The sequence below is a fragment of the Lynx rufus genome, unplaced genomic scaffold (assembly GCF_022079265.1).
Source record: "Lynx rufus isolate CCGP_SWC_20201006 ecotype Redwood Valley unplaced genomic scaffold, mLynRuf1.p SCAF_2, whole genome shotgun sequence".
Classification (NCBI taxonomy): Eukaryota; Metazoa; Chordata; class Mammalia; order Carnivora; family Felidae; genus Lynx; species Lynx rufus.
The window spans coordinates 83,022,890-83,037,627 of record NW_025814834.1 but is presented as its reverse complement, the minus strand read 5'-3'; the positions used below and the strand labels follow the sequence as shown (position 1 = coordinate 83,037,627).

The following is a 14,738-nucleotide window of genomic DNA, read 5'->3' as shown; positions in this document are numbered from 1 at the left end:
CCATGCCAAGGACATTCCCCTGTGGAACAACCCCACCCAAATCACCCACCTAGTAGGTATCCCTTCCAAATGAGTCCTATTCAAGGAAAGAGGGAGCCAGCCCCACCCACCAGCAAGCACAGAAGAGTCATGGTGGGATCTCACAACCAGCCACACAGGGGCTGCCCCACCCACCTACCCTCAGCAGCTACAGTCTGCTCTCTCAGCCACGAGGGCCAGCTCCACCTGCACACACTGGTATGCCCGCAGTAGTTGTGGTGAGGCGCTGCAGCTATTTGGGCCAGGACCCAGCCCTGACAAGTGCGCCCAGTAACAACAGGGGGGTGCAAGCAGCCCACATGAAACAGCCCTGAAAGCTCCAGTTCTAGTGACCAGAAAGGATTGTGTTTCTGGGCTCCAAGGATGCCTTCTACATGAGACCACACTACCTTTAAGACCAGGACATGTCGCTGACCTACCTACTATAAACAAACGCAAATTCAGACAAAATGAAGAGACAGAAGAATATGTTCCAAATGAAAAAAGACAGAACCTCCGAAAAAGAGCAAAACAGTATAATTAAGCAATCAGCCTGATAAAGACCTCAGAATAATGGTCATAAAGATGATCACCTAACTTGGGAGACGAGTGGACAAACTCAGCAAGAACTTCAACAAAGATATAAGAACAATAAAAAAGAATCAATCAGAGCTGAAGAACACAATAACTGAAATGAAAAATAAGCCAGAGGGAATCAACAAATTAAAAGATGCAGAAGAATGGATCAGTAATCAGAAAACAAGGTAATGGAAAGGACCCAAGCTGTACAGCAAAGAGGAAAAGGAATCTTAAAAATGAGGATACATTAAGGGACCACTAGGACACCAAGCATACTAATATTCACATTATAGAGGTCCCAAAAGGAGAAGAAAGAGAGTAGTGGGCAGAAAACTTATTTGAAGAAATCATAGCTGAAAACTTCCCTAACCTGGAGAAGGAAACAGACATCCAGGTCCAAGAAGTACAGAAAGCCCCAAAGAAGATGAACCCAAGGAGGTCTACAATAAGACACATAATATTCAGAGTGCCGAAAGGAATAAACCTACAACAAAGAATATTCTACTTAACAAAATTATTATTCTGAATTGAGGGAGAGATAAAATTTCCAAGATAAAGTTAAAGGAGTTCATCACCACTGAACCAGCCTCACAAGAAATGTTAAAGGCACTGCTTAAAGCAACAAAGAAAAGAGCTCAAGAGGAATTTTTAAAAAATTTTGGGAAAAAAAATTCACTGGTAAAAGTGAACATATAGTAAAGGGAGGAGAGCAATCACTTATAAAGCTTGAAGGAAGGTTAAAAGACAAAAGTAATACAATCAACTATATCTATGATTAGTTAAGGCTTATATTAAAGGATGTAAAATATGAGACCAAACACATAAACTGTAGGAGTTGGAGGAAAGTTAACATGCAGTGCTTTTAAAATGTTTTTGAATTTAAACAACTACCAACTTAAAATAGATTAACATACAGTGTTATATTTATATATGTATATATATGTGTATGTGTGTGTGTGTGTATATATATACATGTATATATGTACATATATACATATAAATACACCTCATGGCAACCACAAACCCAACAACTTAAAACAGATACACAAAAAATAGAGAAACGAATCCAAACACTATACTAAAGAAGTCCTCAAATCACAAGGGAAGACAGCAAGAGAAGAATAGAGAAGAACTACAAAAGCAACCAGAAAACAATTAACAAAAGAGCAATAAGTATATACCTATCAATAACCACTTTTAATGTCAATGGACTAAGTGTTCCAATTAAAAGACATAAATAAGGTTGCTGAATGATTAAAAGAAAAAAACAAAACAAGATCCATCTATATGCTGCCTACACAAGACTCACTTCAGACCTAAGGATATATACAGACTGAAAAGTGAAGGGATGGAAAAAGATACGCAAATAGGGGGAAGAAAAAAAAAAAAAGGGAGGGTGGCAAAGGTTCTATCAGACAAAATAGACATCAAAAAACACAGACTGTGATAAGACACAAAGGACATTATGTAATGATAAAGGGATCAATCCGGTAAGAGAATATAACAATTGTAAATATATATGCATCCAACACAGAAGCACCTAAATATATAAAGCAAATATTAACACAAAAAGGGAGAAACTGACCATAATACTTTAAAAAAAAATTTTTTTTTAATGTATTTATTTTTGAAGGAGAGAGAGACAGAGCATGAGCGGGGGAGGAGCAGAGAGAGAGGGAGACACAGAATCAGAAGCAGGCTCCAGGCTCTAAACTGTCAGAATACTTTTTATAATTACATTAATTATAATTTAATACTCCACTTACATCAGTGGATAGATTATCCAGACAAAATCAGTAAGGAAACATGGGCCTTAACACACTAGACCAGGTAGATTTAGCAGATATATACAGCTCATTCCATCCAAAAACAGCACCAAACACATTCTTCTCAAGTCTACGTGGAACATTCTCTAGGACAGGTTACATGTTAGGCCAGAAAACAAGTCTCAATAAATTTAATCAGACTGTAATCATATTAAGCATGTTTTCCAGGTATAATGGTTTGAAACAGGAAATCAGGTAACATGGTGACTATACTTACGGTGAGCATTTTATAATGCATTAAAATGTCGAATCACTATGCTGTGTGGCTGAAACTAGCATAATACTGTATGTCAACTATATGTCAATTAAACAACAAAGTATTATTCAAAGCCCTAGACCAAATCACAAAGGCAGACCTGTGACTTGTATAAACTTTTTGGCTACCAAATTAGCTAGTTCAGGTTAGTGTTATGTGACAGAAGTTACCCACTTTATGTTCAATTGTACATAAAAAAAAAAAAAAATTAAAAGCCAAAATGACACCTAGAGACAACTTGTCATGTAGCTACTTGGCTTTCCAACAATTTGAAGATTCCTTTAAGTGTAATTTTCATAATATTTAAATTTAGTCATTACATAGGGTAAGCAGAGTTAGCAGATGAAAATGTTGTGACAACTGCTTACATTTGAATTACAGGTAAACAATGAATAATTTCTTAGTGTAACTATGTATCCTGTAATATTTGGAAAATATTTATACTAGAAATTCTCCCCCATGTTAACTAGGGCCCAGGGTCCTTAGTTGAACAGAAGAGTTTGGAAATCCTTGTCCTTCATTTCTCTATTGGGAGAGAACTTGGTACATAGTAACTCCTTCTCTTACTCATAGTCTTAACTGTAACTTTTCCCTTTTATTATAAAATATCTGTGACATACAAAAAGGTAAAGGAATGATGTAACAGATATTTATGACCACTTCCTCAGCTTATAAAATATAATTTTACAGACTCTATTTCTTCCCTGGTTGGACTCCTACTCTTTCTTGTACAAAAAACCATGCATGCTGTTATACTTCTACTACATATGTATACATTCCTAGACAACACAGTGTAATTTTCAAGTTTTATATAAATACCATATTGTACTTATGCAACTCTCTTCATTGAACATCTATTCCGAGAATTTATCCATGTTGAGGTATCAATTCCAGTTTATTCATTTTCCCATCATATATCCTCATTGATAGATATCTGTTATTTCCCTTTTTTTGCAATTATAAACAAGGTTGCTGTACCTTGTTTATAAGCAATCTTGTACATGCCGTCTTGTGCATCTGAGTTTCTCTGGATATCTAATTTACCAAATTGTTTTTCAAAGTATCTATACATATTTACACTACTCGCAGCCATAAATTTAATAGTCACAGACATTTATTATACCATTAGACTTACATTTCTATATACTAACAATGAGCATGTTAAAAACATAATTAAAAACAAGATATCATTTACATATGATATTTGTATAATATAATTTTCAAAGAAAATGAAATACCTAGGTATACATTTTAAGCATGTACAAAATATGTGTGGTAAAAATTATAAAATGATGATGAAATAAATTAAAGAAAAACTAAGTAAAAGGAGAAATGTACCATAGTCTGGATTGGAAGATTCAGTGTAGTAATCATGCTAATTCTCCCAAAATTTACCTGTAGGCTTAATCAGTTCCCATCAAAATGTAATTACCTAGTGAAAGAAAATGAGTGGTAAAAATAAAATGAATACAAACCAATAGCATGTGTAATGACCGCAAGTTTTTGCTGACATTGAAATGCTTTTGTAGTACTTCTCGCACACTTCTATCTTCTGTGAGACACTAGAGGGGAAAAAAAAAAACCAGTAAAACAGGTAAGTAGTAAAAAGGCAGTTTAAAACCTAACTATAATGTTGTGCCTCACTTGTTGCTGTAGCTCATTAATTCTGACATTTATTTATTATTAAATATGTGTTGGTTTTATTTGTAGAATACAAAGATCAAAATAGGTCAAAATGAACTTTCCAGTCTATTGATTTTCTTCTTATCCCTTTAAGTTGATTAAATATACACAAAGGTAAAACAATCCTTACTATCCCAAACTTTCTGGTCTAAAAAGGGAATCTATAGTCACACCAGTGGGATGACCAAAATTCAGCACAAAATACAACAGAGAGTAAGAATTACTATATTTGGGAAAACAAGGTAAAGCATTACAAAGAATGCTTAAACTGTATGTATGAGTCAATATGCTAAAAAGAAAGCATTCCATCTACAGGGAACAGCATGAGCAATGTAGGAAGATTGTGGCATATTGACAGAAGATGAGTAGTCCTGTACCAGTTTTCTCCTGGTCAGTTCCTGCTAAATCTTCTCACCTTCTGTTAACTAAACAGGAAAGGTTACGACAGTGGCTAAGGTCCTTGAACTTAGCTATAGTACTCTGGGGGAATTTCCTTTCAGGAGAATTAGTTATGGTCCTTTTAAATGCTCTTTTACAGGAATTTCTCTTATACTGCCATGCTGAGATGGTGTTCATTCTACTTATTTGATTCATTTGGGGTAGGACTACAACAAACATTCAAGTTAGGCAGAATATCCAGGTTCAACCTTATCCTGAATATGTTTCTTGGATGAAATTCCACAGGCAACCTGTTATCTATACCATTGCTTTGGTTTTAACATGGGAATCAGAAAAACTTGCTGGATAGTCAGTACTGAGAGACAGGATAGCTCCCTCAATGCAGCCCTCCCCTCTTACAGGACAGGGCCTCTGGCCATGGTGCTGACTTATTTTTCAAATGAAGCTCCTCTATTAGCACACCAAAAGTGGCAAATGAGGATTAGGATAAAAGGAAGAAAACTCTAGAACTAACTCCAGTTGTACTAGTTCTACCTTATTAAAGAACTGCAAAATTGTAAAAAGGAAACAAACAAAAGACCAGACAGTCTTCTATCTTCTCACATTCATTTCTACCATCTGCCCCTAAATTCAGTGATATAGAATCAGCAAAAAAGGACCAAAAACACAAGCGTTAGCCATCCTCCTACCACACGGCTACCATTTTCTAAATCATCCAGAATCATGCTTCATCAGTAACCCTTATCATCTACTTCCTTTATATACCCACTCAGATGCACAGAATGCAATATAGCTGGGAAGGACAGAAAGATAAATGACAGCACAGTACAACCTGGGCTATGTAATTCATCTTGGGAAAAGACAGGAAGTAGAGACAGAAATAACAGAAGACCTGGCAAAGACATTTAAATACCATGAAAGACTGCATTTGAATGTCTTGTAACTGTACAAGGTGAAAGTCTGTGAGGCACTGAAAGTGGATTCAGAGGCCAAAGATCCAGAGCTCTGATCCACTACAGACCTATTTAAGGAAAGGGACAATGTGGAAGTACCAAATATAAAGGGTTCCTAAAGAACAGAATCTTATAGTAAGATACAGTATCAAAAAAACTTTCCTGAGCTGACAAGTATCTGAGTCCCAGGTGAGATTAACTTGGGGAGAAGGGTACAAGGGAAAACCCACACCTAATTATATCATAGCACAATATGTGAATTTTAAGAATAAAGTCAACCATTTTTGCATACAATTCTGTACAGTTATACTAAGAATAATATGAAGTATCCATCAGAACAAAATGGGAAAGGGAAAGCAAAAATAACATGCAAAGTTTGAACTCTTTATGTAGTAACAACTTCAGTATGTATATGTCTGAAATGCTATAAACCAAATAATTACTCCGTACTAAAGGGAGGGAGATAGGCATGGATATAAGGGAAACTGGAATTTTTTTTTTTTTTTTTTTTAAGAGAGAGAAGGAGAGAATCTTAAGCAAGCTCCAAGTTCTGTGTGGACCTCAACATGGGGCTTGAATCCCACGACCCTGGTATCTTGGGCCAAAATCAAGAGTCAGACACTCAATCAACTGAGCCATGAGCCATGCACCTTTCACCGTATATTTATTCCTATGAACTGATTAAATTTTACTCAGTGAACTTTTAGTAATTTCTACACCCAATGTGGGGTGTAGACTCATGACCCCAAGATCAAGAGTCACATGCTCTTCCAAATGAGCCAGTAGCGTGTTCCCGTTTGAGGAACTTTAAAAAAATAAAAAATGACAAAATTAACAGTACTTATATGAGTAGACTATATTTTATAATCAAAACAAGAATCAAGTTTTAGTTATGCAAGATGAATAAATAAAAATATCACATAAAAATGTGACTATGGTAAACAATATTGTACACCTGAAATTTGTTTCAAAGATAGATTATAAGTGTTCTCACCTCCTCCTACAAAATAAAAATGGAAAAAGGAAAAAGGAAAAAGAATAGAAAGAAAATGGTAACTAATGGAGTGATAGATGCATTGTATAGCTTGATTGTGGCATTTCTGTATGTATTTGTATATCAAAACACCAAGCTGTAAACCTAAAATATATATAATTTTTATTTTATCAATTATAGCTCAACAAAGCTGGGAAAAATTAAAAATTGTTTAAGAGCAAAATAAATGCAAAGTTCTCACATTTAATTTGGTATTGATATTCAAGATTAAAATCACTATTGCTTCTTGAATCAGGTTTTGTTTTTGCTTTTGTTTTTGTTTTTAAGGTCGGCTCCATGCCCAGCATGGAGCCCAATGCAGGGCTTGAACTCATGACCCCGACATCAACACTTCAGCTAAGATCAAGAGTCAGATGACTGACTAAGCCATGCTAGTGTCCTCTGAATCAGTATTTTTGTATCCTTTGGGTAAATACCTAGTAGTGCAATTGCTGGATCATAAGGTAGTTTTAACTTTTTGAGGAACCTCCAAATGGTTTCCCAGAGTGGCTCCACCAGTTTGCGTTCCTACCAGCAGTGGGTTCCCCTTTCTCTGAATCCTCACCAATATCTGTTGTTTCTTGTGTTAATTTTAGCCATTCTGACAGGTAGGAGGTGATAGCTCACTGTAGTTTTGATTTGTATTTTCCTGATGATGAGTGACACTGAGCATCTTTTCATGTATCGGTTAGCCATCTGTATGTCTTCTTTGGAAAAGAAGATGTCTTTGTTTTATGAATGTTGTAAGTATTTTATGTATTCTGGACACTAACCCTGTATCAGATGTCATTTGCAAAAATCTTCTTCCTTTCCATAGGTGGCCTTTTAGTTTTGTCCAATGTTTCTTCCACCATGCCAAAGCTTTTTATCTTGATAAAATCTCAGTAGCTCATTTTTTGCTTTTGTTTCCCTTGCCTCAGGAGACATATCTAGTAAGAAGTTGCTACGGCTGATGTCAAAGAGTTTACTGCCTGTGGTCACCTCTAGGATTTTGATGGTTTCCTTTCTCACATTTGGTCTTTGATCCATTTTGAATTTATTTTTGTGAATGGTATAAGAAAGTGGTCCAGTTTCATTCCAGAGAGGCAAACCATAAAACAGACTCTTAACTATAGAGAACAAATTGTGGGTTGCTGGAGGGGAGGGGAGTGGGAAGGTTAAATGGGTGATGGGTATTAAGGTGGACACTAGTGATGAGCGCTGGGTGTTGTATGCAAGTGACGAATCAGTGGATTCTACACCTGAAACTAATATTACACTGTATGTTAATGAACTAGAATTTAAATAAAAACTTGAAACTGCAAAAAAAAAAAAAAAAATTACTGCTTTGAAATAAACAATATTTTTTACAGCCGGTGAATACACACTGTGCAAATTTAATTGTCTAAAGATCTAATTATTTGCATCAGTATTTAATATTATAGATCAGTTTTTCCAAATTCATTTATTTATTTATTTATTTATTTAAGTTTATATACTTTTGAGAGAGAGAGAGGGAGGGACAGAGGAGTAGGGGAGGGGCAGAGAGAGACTCCCAAGCAGACTCTGCACTGTCAGCATGGAGCCTGATGATGGTTTTGAACTCACAAACTGTGAGATCATGACCTGAACCAAAACCAAGAGTCGGACGCTTAGCCAACTGAGCCTACCAGGCTCCCCTCCAAATTCTTTGAAAACCAAGGACTCTCCATTATCTTCCACCTTCACAAGACCCATAGTTTTGAAAGATTCTACCATGTGGGATTTATTCAGCAATAGTTTTTCAATTTTGTTATTAAACACACTCCTGGCATACTCTGTCCCTTCATCCTGCCAACTGAAAATTACTTAATGTTTGTTTATTTTTAGACAGAGAAAGAAAGAGTGTGAGTGGGGGAAGGGGACAGAGAGAGAGAGAGAATCTAAAGCAAAAGTAAAATCCAAAGTATCTCACAAACCATGAGATCATGACCCGAGCTGAAATCAAGAGTCAGATGCTTAACCAACTGTGCCATCCAGGTACCCCTGAAAACTCTTGTCAGTGTAAGATAAACTGATGCTAGTATGCTGAGTTGATATGACAATGGTCTATATAAGTTAGGCTATTCAACTTAAGGTTAGGTAAATTTATAGAGTCCACAAGGTTTATTAGTTAACTTTTAAATCAACATGTGAACGTGCCTTGGTAGCTAAGGCACACCTAAGTGTATGATTTGTATTAATGCAGTTCTATGCTACAGTAACATTAGAAGCTTTGTGCTAATTTACAATTTTTTTTTAATTTGTAGGTTTTTATTGCTTTCAGTGGTATACCAAAGCACAAAAATTACTTTAACATTATTGCCTCTGTTCCAAGTTACCTGAATGCTCTCATTCCACTTCTCAGTGAAGAGCTTGTCTGGAAATTCTGCAGGTAGAGATAATTGTTCTTTAAATATTTTAAGATATTGTGGAAAACCAAATGAATTCATTAAATGTATCTGCCGGTGAGAAAATCGTGACTTCACTCTTTTTTCTAAGAGTTCCAAAATATCCTTAAAAACAACAACAACAATCCATATAAGATGCATGTTTTTTAAAAAACAACATACCAATATTAGAAGTATACATATTCGAACAATCACCTGTAATTAACAATGTTTATCCTATAATACATAATTGAACTTTAAAACTTGTGTAAGCCTCCAAAACCTCAAATCATTCCCTTGATTTCTTTAATTATTACACAAGCTAATTTTATTAATTCCCTTCTAAGCATTGGTAGGCCTGGTGTTATCATGCCTTTTACCTACTATGCTACTATCAGTTAATCTTTAACAGTCTATGACCAACAATAATTGCAAAAGAATTGTAACTATTACTGAATAGTTCTACACCACAGTAACACCAATAATTTAAGTGTTTATTTACTTATTTTGAGAGTGAGTGTGACTGGGGGAAAGGCACAGCACAGAGCCCAACACGGGACTCGATCTCATGAACCATTAGAGAGTGTATGACCTGAGCCGAAATCAAGAGCTGGACACTTAGCTGAATGAGCCACCCAGGTGCCCTATCACCAAGAATTTCAATAAGGAATTGCATATTCTATAAAGAATTCAGATTAAAGAAATGGTAAAATGTAGTAAGATTATTACATTCCTGCAAATTTAAATATCTTCATTATTTTATGTAACAAAGACTCAAGAATTAATACATGTAATGGAGAAAAGTTGACTTCACAAAACTACCTATAAATTCAAGCTGAAGCAAGCTGAACTACAAGAACAAACTATAGGAGAGGAAACTTGCAGGAACACGGCATGACACTGATAAGTTATTCTGTCTTTTGTCTTTTTATAGTGATATTTTAGAAACTACTTGCATTTGTGCTATTTGTCCTTAAAAAGTTAAAATCAAGTTTACTGTCAAGTTTCTATAGTAAAAAAAACTTAAAAATGCTCTGGTGAGGCCCTAAATATGGATTTTTAAATCTACCCAGATGATTTTCCTAATTACTAGGTTGAGAAAGCAATCATATAGAGCTTGAAAGCATTCAAGTGATCAACATGGGATCATGGTTAGTCTGGAAAGGAAGACAGGAAAGACTTAATAACTTGGGTTTAGAAGGGAGAAGGTGAATAAAAAACCTGGAATGTTCTTAATAGGTTAAGTGCCAGCATAATCAAAAGAGACAAAAGTTATGTTCAGAAACAGCAGTATTATAAATTTATTTTCTATTAAGGAGTAGTTCTAGATCATCCATATAGGTAGGTGCCTGAAAGGTAGTGGAAACAACACTCTATACAACCAATAATTAAGAGCTTGAACTTGGGAATGGAAAGAAAGAGGTAGAAGTAAAAGATATTTTAGTGGTGGAGAGTAATGACAGAAGCTGGCAATGTGGGAATAAAGGGGATAGTACCAAAAAAGAAATACTTCCACAGGGAAGAGGTTGTTTGCTGGCAAACTCACTAATCCACCCATCTTTTGACTTTTTTCCTATAAACATGGACATATGGATATACTTAGAATTGAACTGCATAGCTGGAGAATTATACACGTAGAATTTTTAAAGGCCTAAGATAACACTGCTAGGGAGCAGCTGATTCTTTATTTGGTCCTTCATTGGGTCAATAACATTTGCCACTGCTTCTTCTACCCAAAGAGTTTTTTGTTTTTTTTGTTTTTGTTTTTGTTTTTTTTTTTAGCAAGAAGATGCTTCCTTAACTCCTGTGGTATAACTGCTGCTTTTGGCAAGGAGAAATAAAGACCTGGCAGATGTTCTATGAGGGAGGCTTATTATGAAGGTATATATCATAAGCTCTAGAGCACCGGGAAAAGAAAACAGAGAAAGACACTACACAGAAAAATAGCACTGGCAGGAGGACTGTTGAAAGATGACTTAAAGCATTTCACTGTTCTAGAAAAAAAAAAAAAAAACAGCTGCAGGAAAGAAAAAGAAGTAAATGAGCCTGATACAAGTCTACCAAGAATGCAGGAGGGAAAAGAAGGATGAAAACAACAGACTCATGGCAGCCAGAGCATGAGAAGAGAGATGACCCTTAAGTCATCAAAATCCAAATGACCAGTTTTATCTGAATTCAGTAATAAAGTTTATAATGTAAAAGAAGATAAAAAAAAGGCCTGTGTAGCCATCTGAAGGTACATAGGGTTCAACATGTAGAGTCTTCACAAAGTAATGTGATAGCAACAATGAGACTATGGTTATAATCATTCTAAAATCCCCCCAAAAAGCAAAGAAGCCACTATCTACTGTGACATCTTGACAGAAGTAATCCCTTCCATTTCTCAAGATGTGTACTTACAAAGAGGGGATAGTATCATTTTTACTCAATTCCAAGCATTATCAAAATATAGAATGAATCTTAAATATAAAAGTAATTAGCAATTTTTATAACATGATGGTAAGATTATTTCATTGTCTTTTTACTTGCTAATGTAGAAATTATACTAGCATAATCTGACTTCGCATTTTCATTCAGTGATTCCACTGGAGAGAGGGAGGTATTAGTTTATGAGTATGTGTGAATAATTCTTTCCTTCAATCTGAGCTGAAAAGTAGGATAAATGCACAAGGCACTGATAAAACACATTTGAAAGAAATGCTTAATATAATCACCTACATAAGTGACTACATCAGTAATTAAGCTTTAATTATCTAAATATTATAATCAATTTTTTAATAGAAAGAATAACTTACCAATCTACATGTAAGACCAATAACTGCTAGTGGAGTCTGTGCAGACTGAGAAATGTCAAAAAGATTATAGAGGAGTGTCTGGTTTTTATGATGAGCAAAAAGATCAAATTCATCTAATATGAAGATCACTGGGCAACTACTAGACCTGTCACCTAAGATAAAATAAGAGTTTTATATTAATAAGCAATTATATCAACCTTTCTTAAGTTTCCAAATTATTCACTACATTTTAGTTGTTAAAACTCAATTCAACAAATACATACTGAAAAACCTACTTTGGGTAGGATACTTAACAGTGCATGTACATTTATTCAACAAAAAATTGTTCACATGACAAGATAGCCCTTACTGCCCTCAAGTAGTTCACAGTCTAATTACCAGATTCTAGTTTACTAATAAAAAACTCAAGAATTATTTAAGTGATTATGCCATTATTTTTTAAATTATGGAAACATAATCTTTTACCATCGAAAAATTGACAAGGATCTCTTAACACCTACATACTCCAAAACACTTTGGTATTAATAATAAAGGGAGCAACTAGCTTATGAACAAAACTTTTGCTTCAAAAGAGACTTGTTTAGTTAGCAGAAATACAAAGTGCATTTTCCCAGGTGCTTAAAATTTTTACAAATAAATTGTTAAATTATGAATTCAACCAAAGCCACTTTTAACTCCTTTTTGAGCCCTGCCCTGACAATTTTAATATTTCAACAATAGGGAAAGTTCAACATGACTCTGTGAATTCATTTTTCTCATTACAATGAGGGAAACTACTTTAACAGATGAATCGCTATTACCTTAAAGTTTACGGCTTTATATTTACATACACAAGTGAAAAGAAAATCTGATAAGAGGACATTTAACAGATAATAAAACATATACAGAAACCTAAATGGCATGAAAAGCCCGAGGACTACTTAAAAAGTCTATAAACAAACTTATATAATATAGAAATTTAGTATTTGATAAAATATGCCATTACAAATCAATGGGGAAAAGTGGTTTATACAAGGTCACATCTCAACTTTACACCTTATCAAAATAAGTTCTCACCAGATTATAAGTATATGTTAGATGAAAACATTAACTAAATGTCTTCAAAATCTGAAGACAAAAATTTCGACTATGTAAAAAATTTAAAACTTCAGCAGAAAAGTCCAAACCAAATTTAAGAGAAAAATAAGTGCAAGAATTTTCATGGATGAGTATGAGATAAACATCACCAAAATAAGGCAAAAGAACCAACAGGAAATACACAAACCAAAAAATATCAGTGCCCAATAAAAGTATGAAGTGGTGAGCATCATTAACACCAACATTATGCATATTAAACTAAGAGATGTATTTTTTTCTCTTAGGCAAACATGAAAAATAATAACTTTGAATAAAAGTTGTGAAGGAAAAGGTACTCTCAAATATGTTTAGAAAATAGAACTTCCAAGGTAGTTTAGTTATATTTATACTTTTAAATGTGGTACAGTTTGATCAAGAATTCTACTCACTAAAATTTACCCCAGGAAAAATCCAAATGACAATTTAAGCATTTCTTCCTAATTGTACAAAGTTAGAATGTCCAGAACTGGTGATTAAGAACCAAATTTAATATATTTGGAGCATAATTAATTTATAAAACAGAATAAATGAGAACCATAAAAATGATGGTGTAGCTCACTAATTACTGACACAGAAAGATGTTCACAACACACCGTTAAGTAAGTGAAAAGATACAGGTTATACAATATGGAAAATTATTTTAATCTTATACAAAATTACGTCCATCTGTATCAGTGATATACTGTAGGTGATATCTTCAGATGGTGTTAAATATGCTAATATTTACCTTTTTTCAAAGCTTCCAGAAGAAATGAAAGGTTTTCAGCAAAGCTTCCCTGAACAACAAAAATAGACACCATGACTAAAAGTTTAATGAAATAAAGAATAAAAGAGGACTATGATATTTGGACATTATATAGGCATTATGTATCTATTTTTTTCTAGATTCAAATTAGTCAGCAGTCAGATTCTGAGCTGGATATTTCTATGTGCATCATTAAAAACTTAAAATGTTGAAGCAGGGATGGCATAGTGTTGAAAACGGCATTACTCTGTCATGTTTACAATTTTGCATTTTCCAGATAAAATCTGTAAAAATGTTAACTTTAAAGGCTGTTTTTAAGACTTGCTATTTAAATACAGTTAGAGAACTAAAACTCCATTGTACTTCAAATACATTAAGCTCTTGGCAGTCTCAGATTAATTTGAACATTAAAAAATGCCCATGAACTTAAATCAGATCCAAAAGGAAATGGGAGAAGAAATTTGCCTCAAATATTCCATACTATAATTGTTTTTACCTATTCAAGAGCATATCATAGAATGTGTATTTATCATATCAAATTTGGCTGTTTACTTGGAACACAGCCAAAACATTTTTGGATAAAACTTAAATATATTCTATGTGGAAATTAAGAGAGTAGCACATGCGTTACCCTGATGTTGCAGCTTGTGGATAAAGGCCCTTTAAAATATTTTTTCATTTAAGTCATTAATTTTTACGTTATTCAGATTTTTTGATTTAAATAAATAACCAACTTTAAATTTGCAAAGACGTATCAGAGAAAAGAAATCCACTTGTTTCCCAATTTTTAGAGAACTGATACAAAATAGCATAATAGGTTTTTAAGAACTTGCACATATTTTACTATAATTGCATGTTGTCAAATCAACATTATTTCCAAGACAGGTAGGGCAAGAAGTATTTACCATAATATAAATAAAGGCTCACAGGCTGTGGGTAAGTCAGTAC

The 14,738-nt window shown here is 34.2% G+C and overlaps 1 protein-coding gene across 10 annotated transcripts in view; it reads right to left on the bottom strand.

The window, feature by feature from the left end:
- The window catches only part of ORC4 (origin recognition complex subunit 4), an 81,108-nt gene that overhangs the window by 7,272 nt on the left and 59,098 nt on the right, over positions 1-14,738 (bottom strand). For all 10 annotated transcript variants that reach the window (XM_047083967.1, XM_047083973.1, XM_047083977.1 and 7 more), the window contains 4 exons: positions 13,773-13,821; positions 11,930-12,081; positions 9,087-9,260; positions 4,155-4,241 (listed from right to left, as the gene is read on the bottom strand). In XM_047083967.1, coding sequence (XP_046939923.1) covers positions 4,155-4,241; positions 9,087-9,260; positions 11,930-12,081; positions 13,773-13,821 — 462 coding nt within the window. The remainder of the gene's footprint in view (positions 1-4,154; positions 4,242-9,086; positions 9,261-11,929; positions 12,082-13,772; positions 13,822-14,738) is intronic.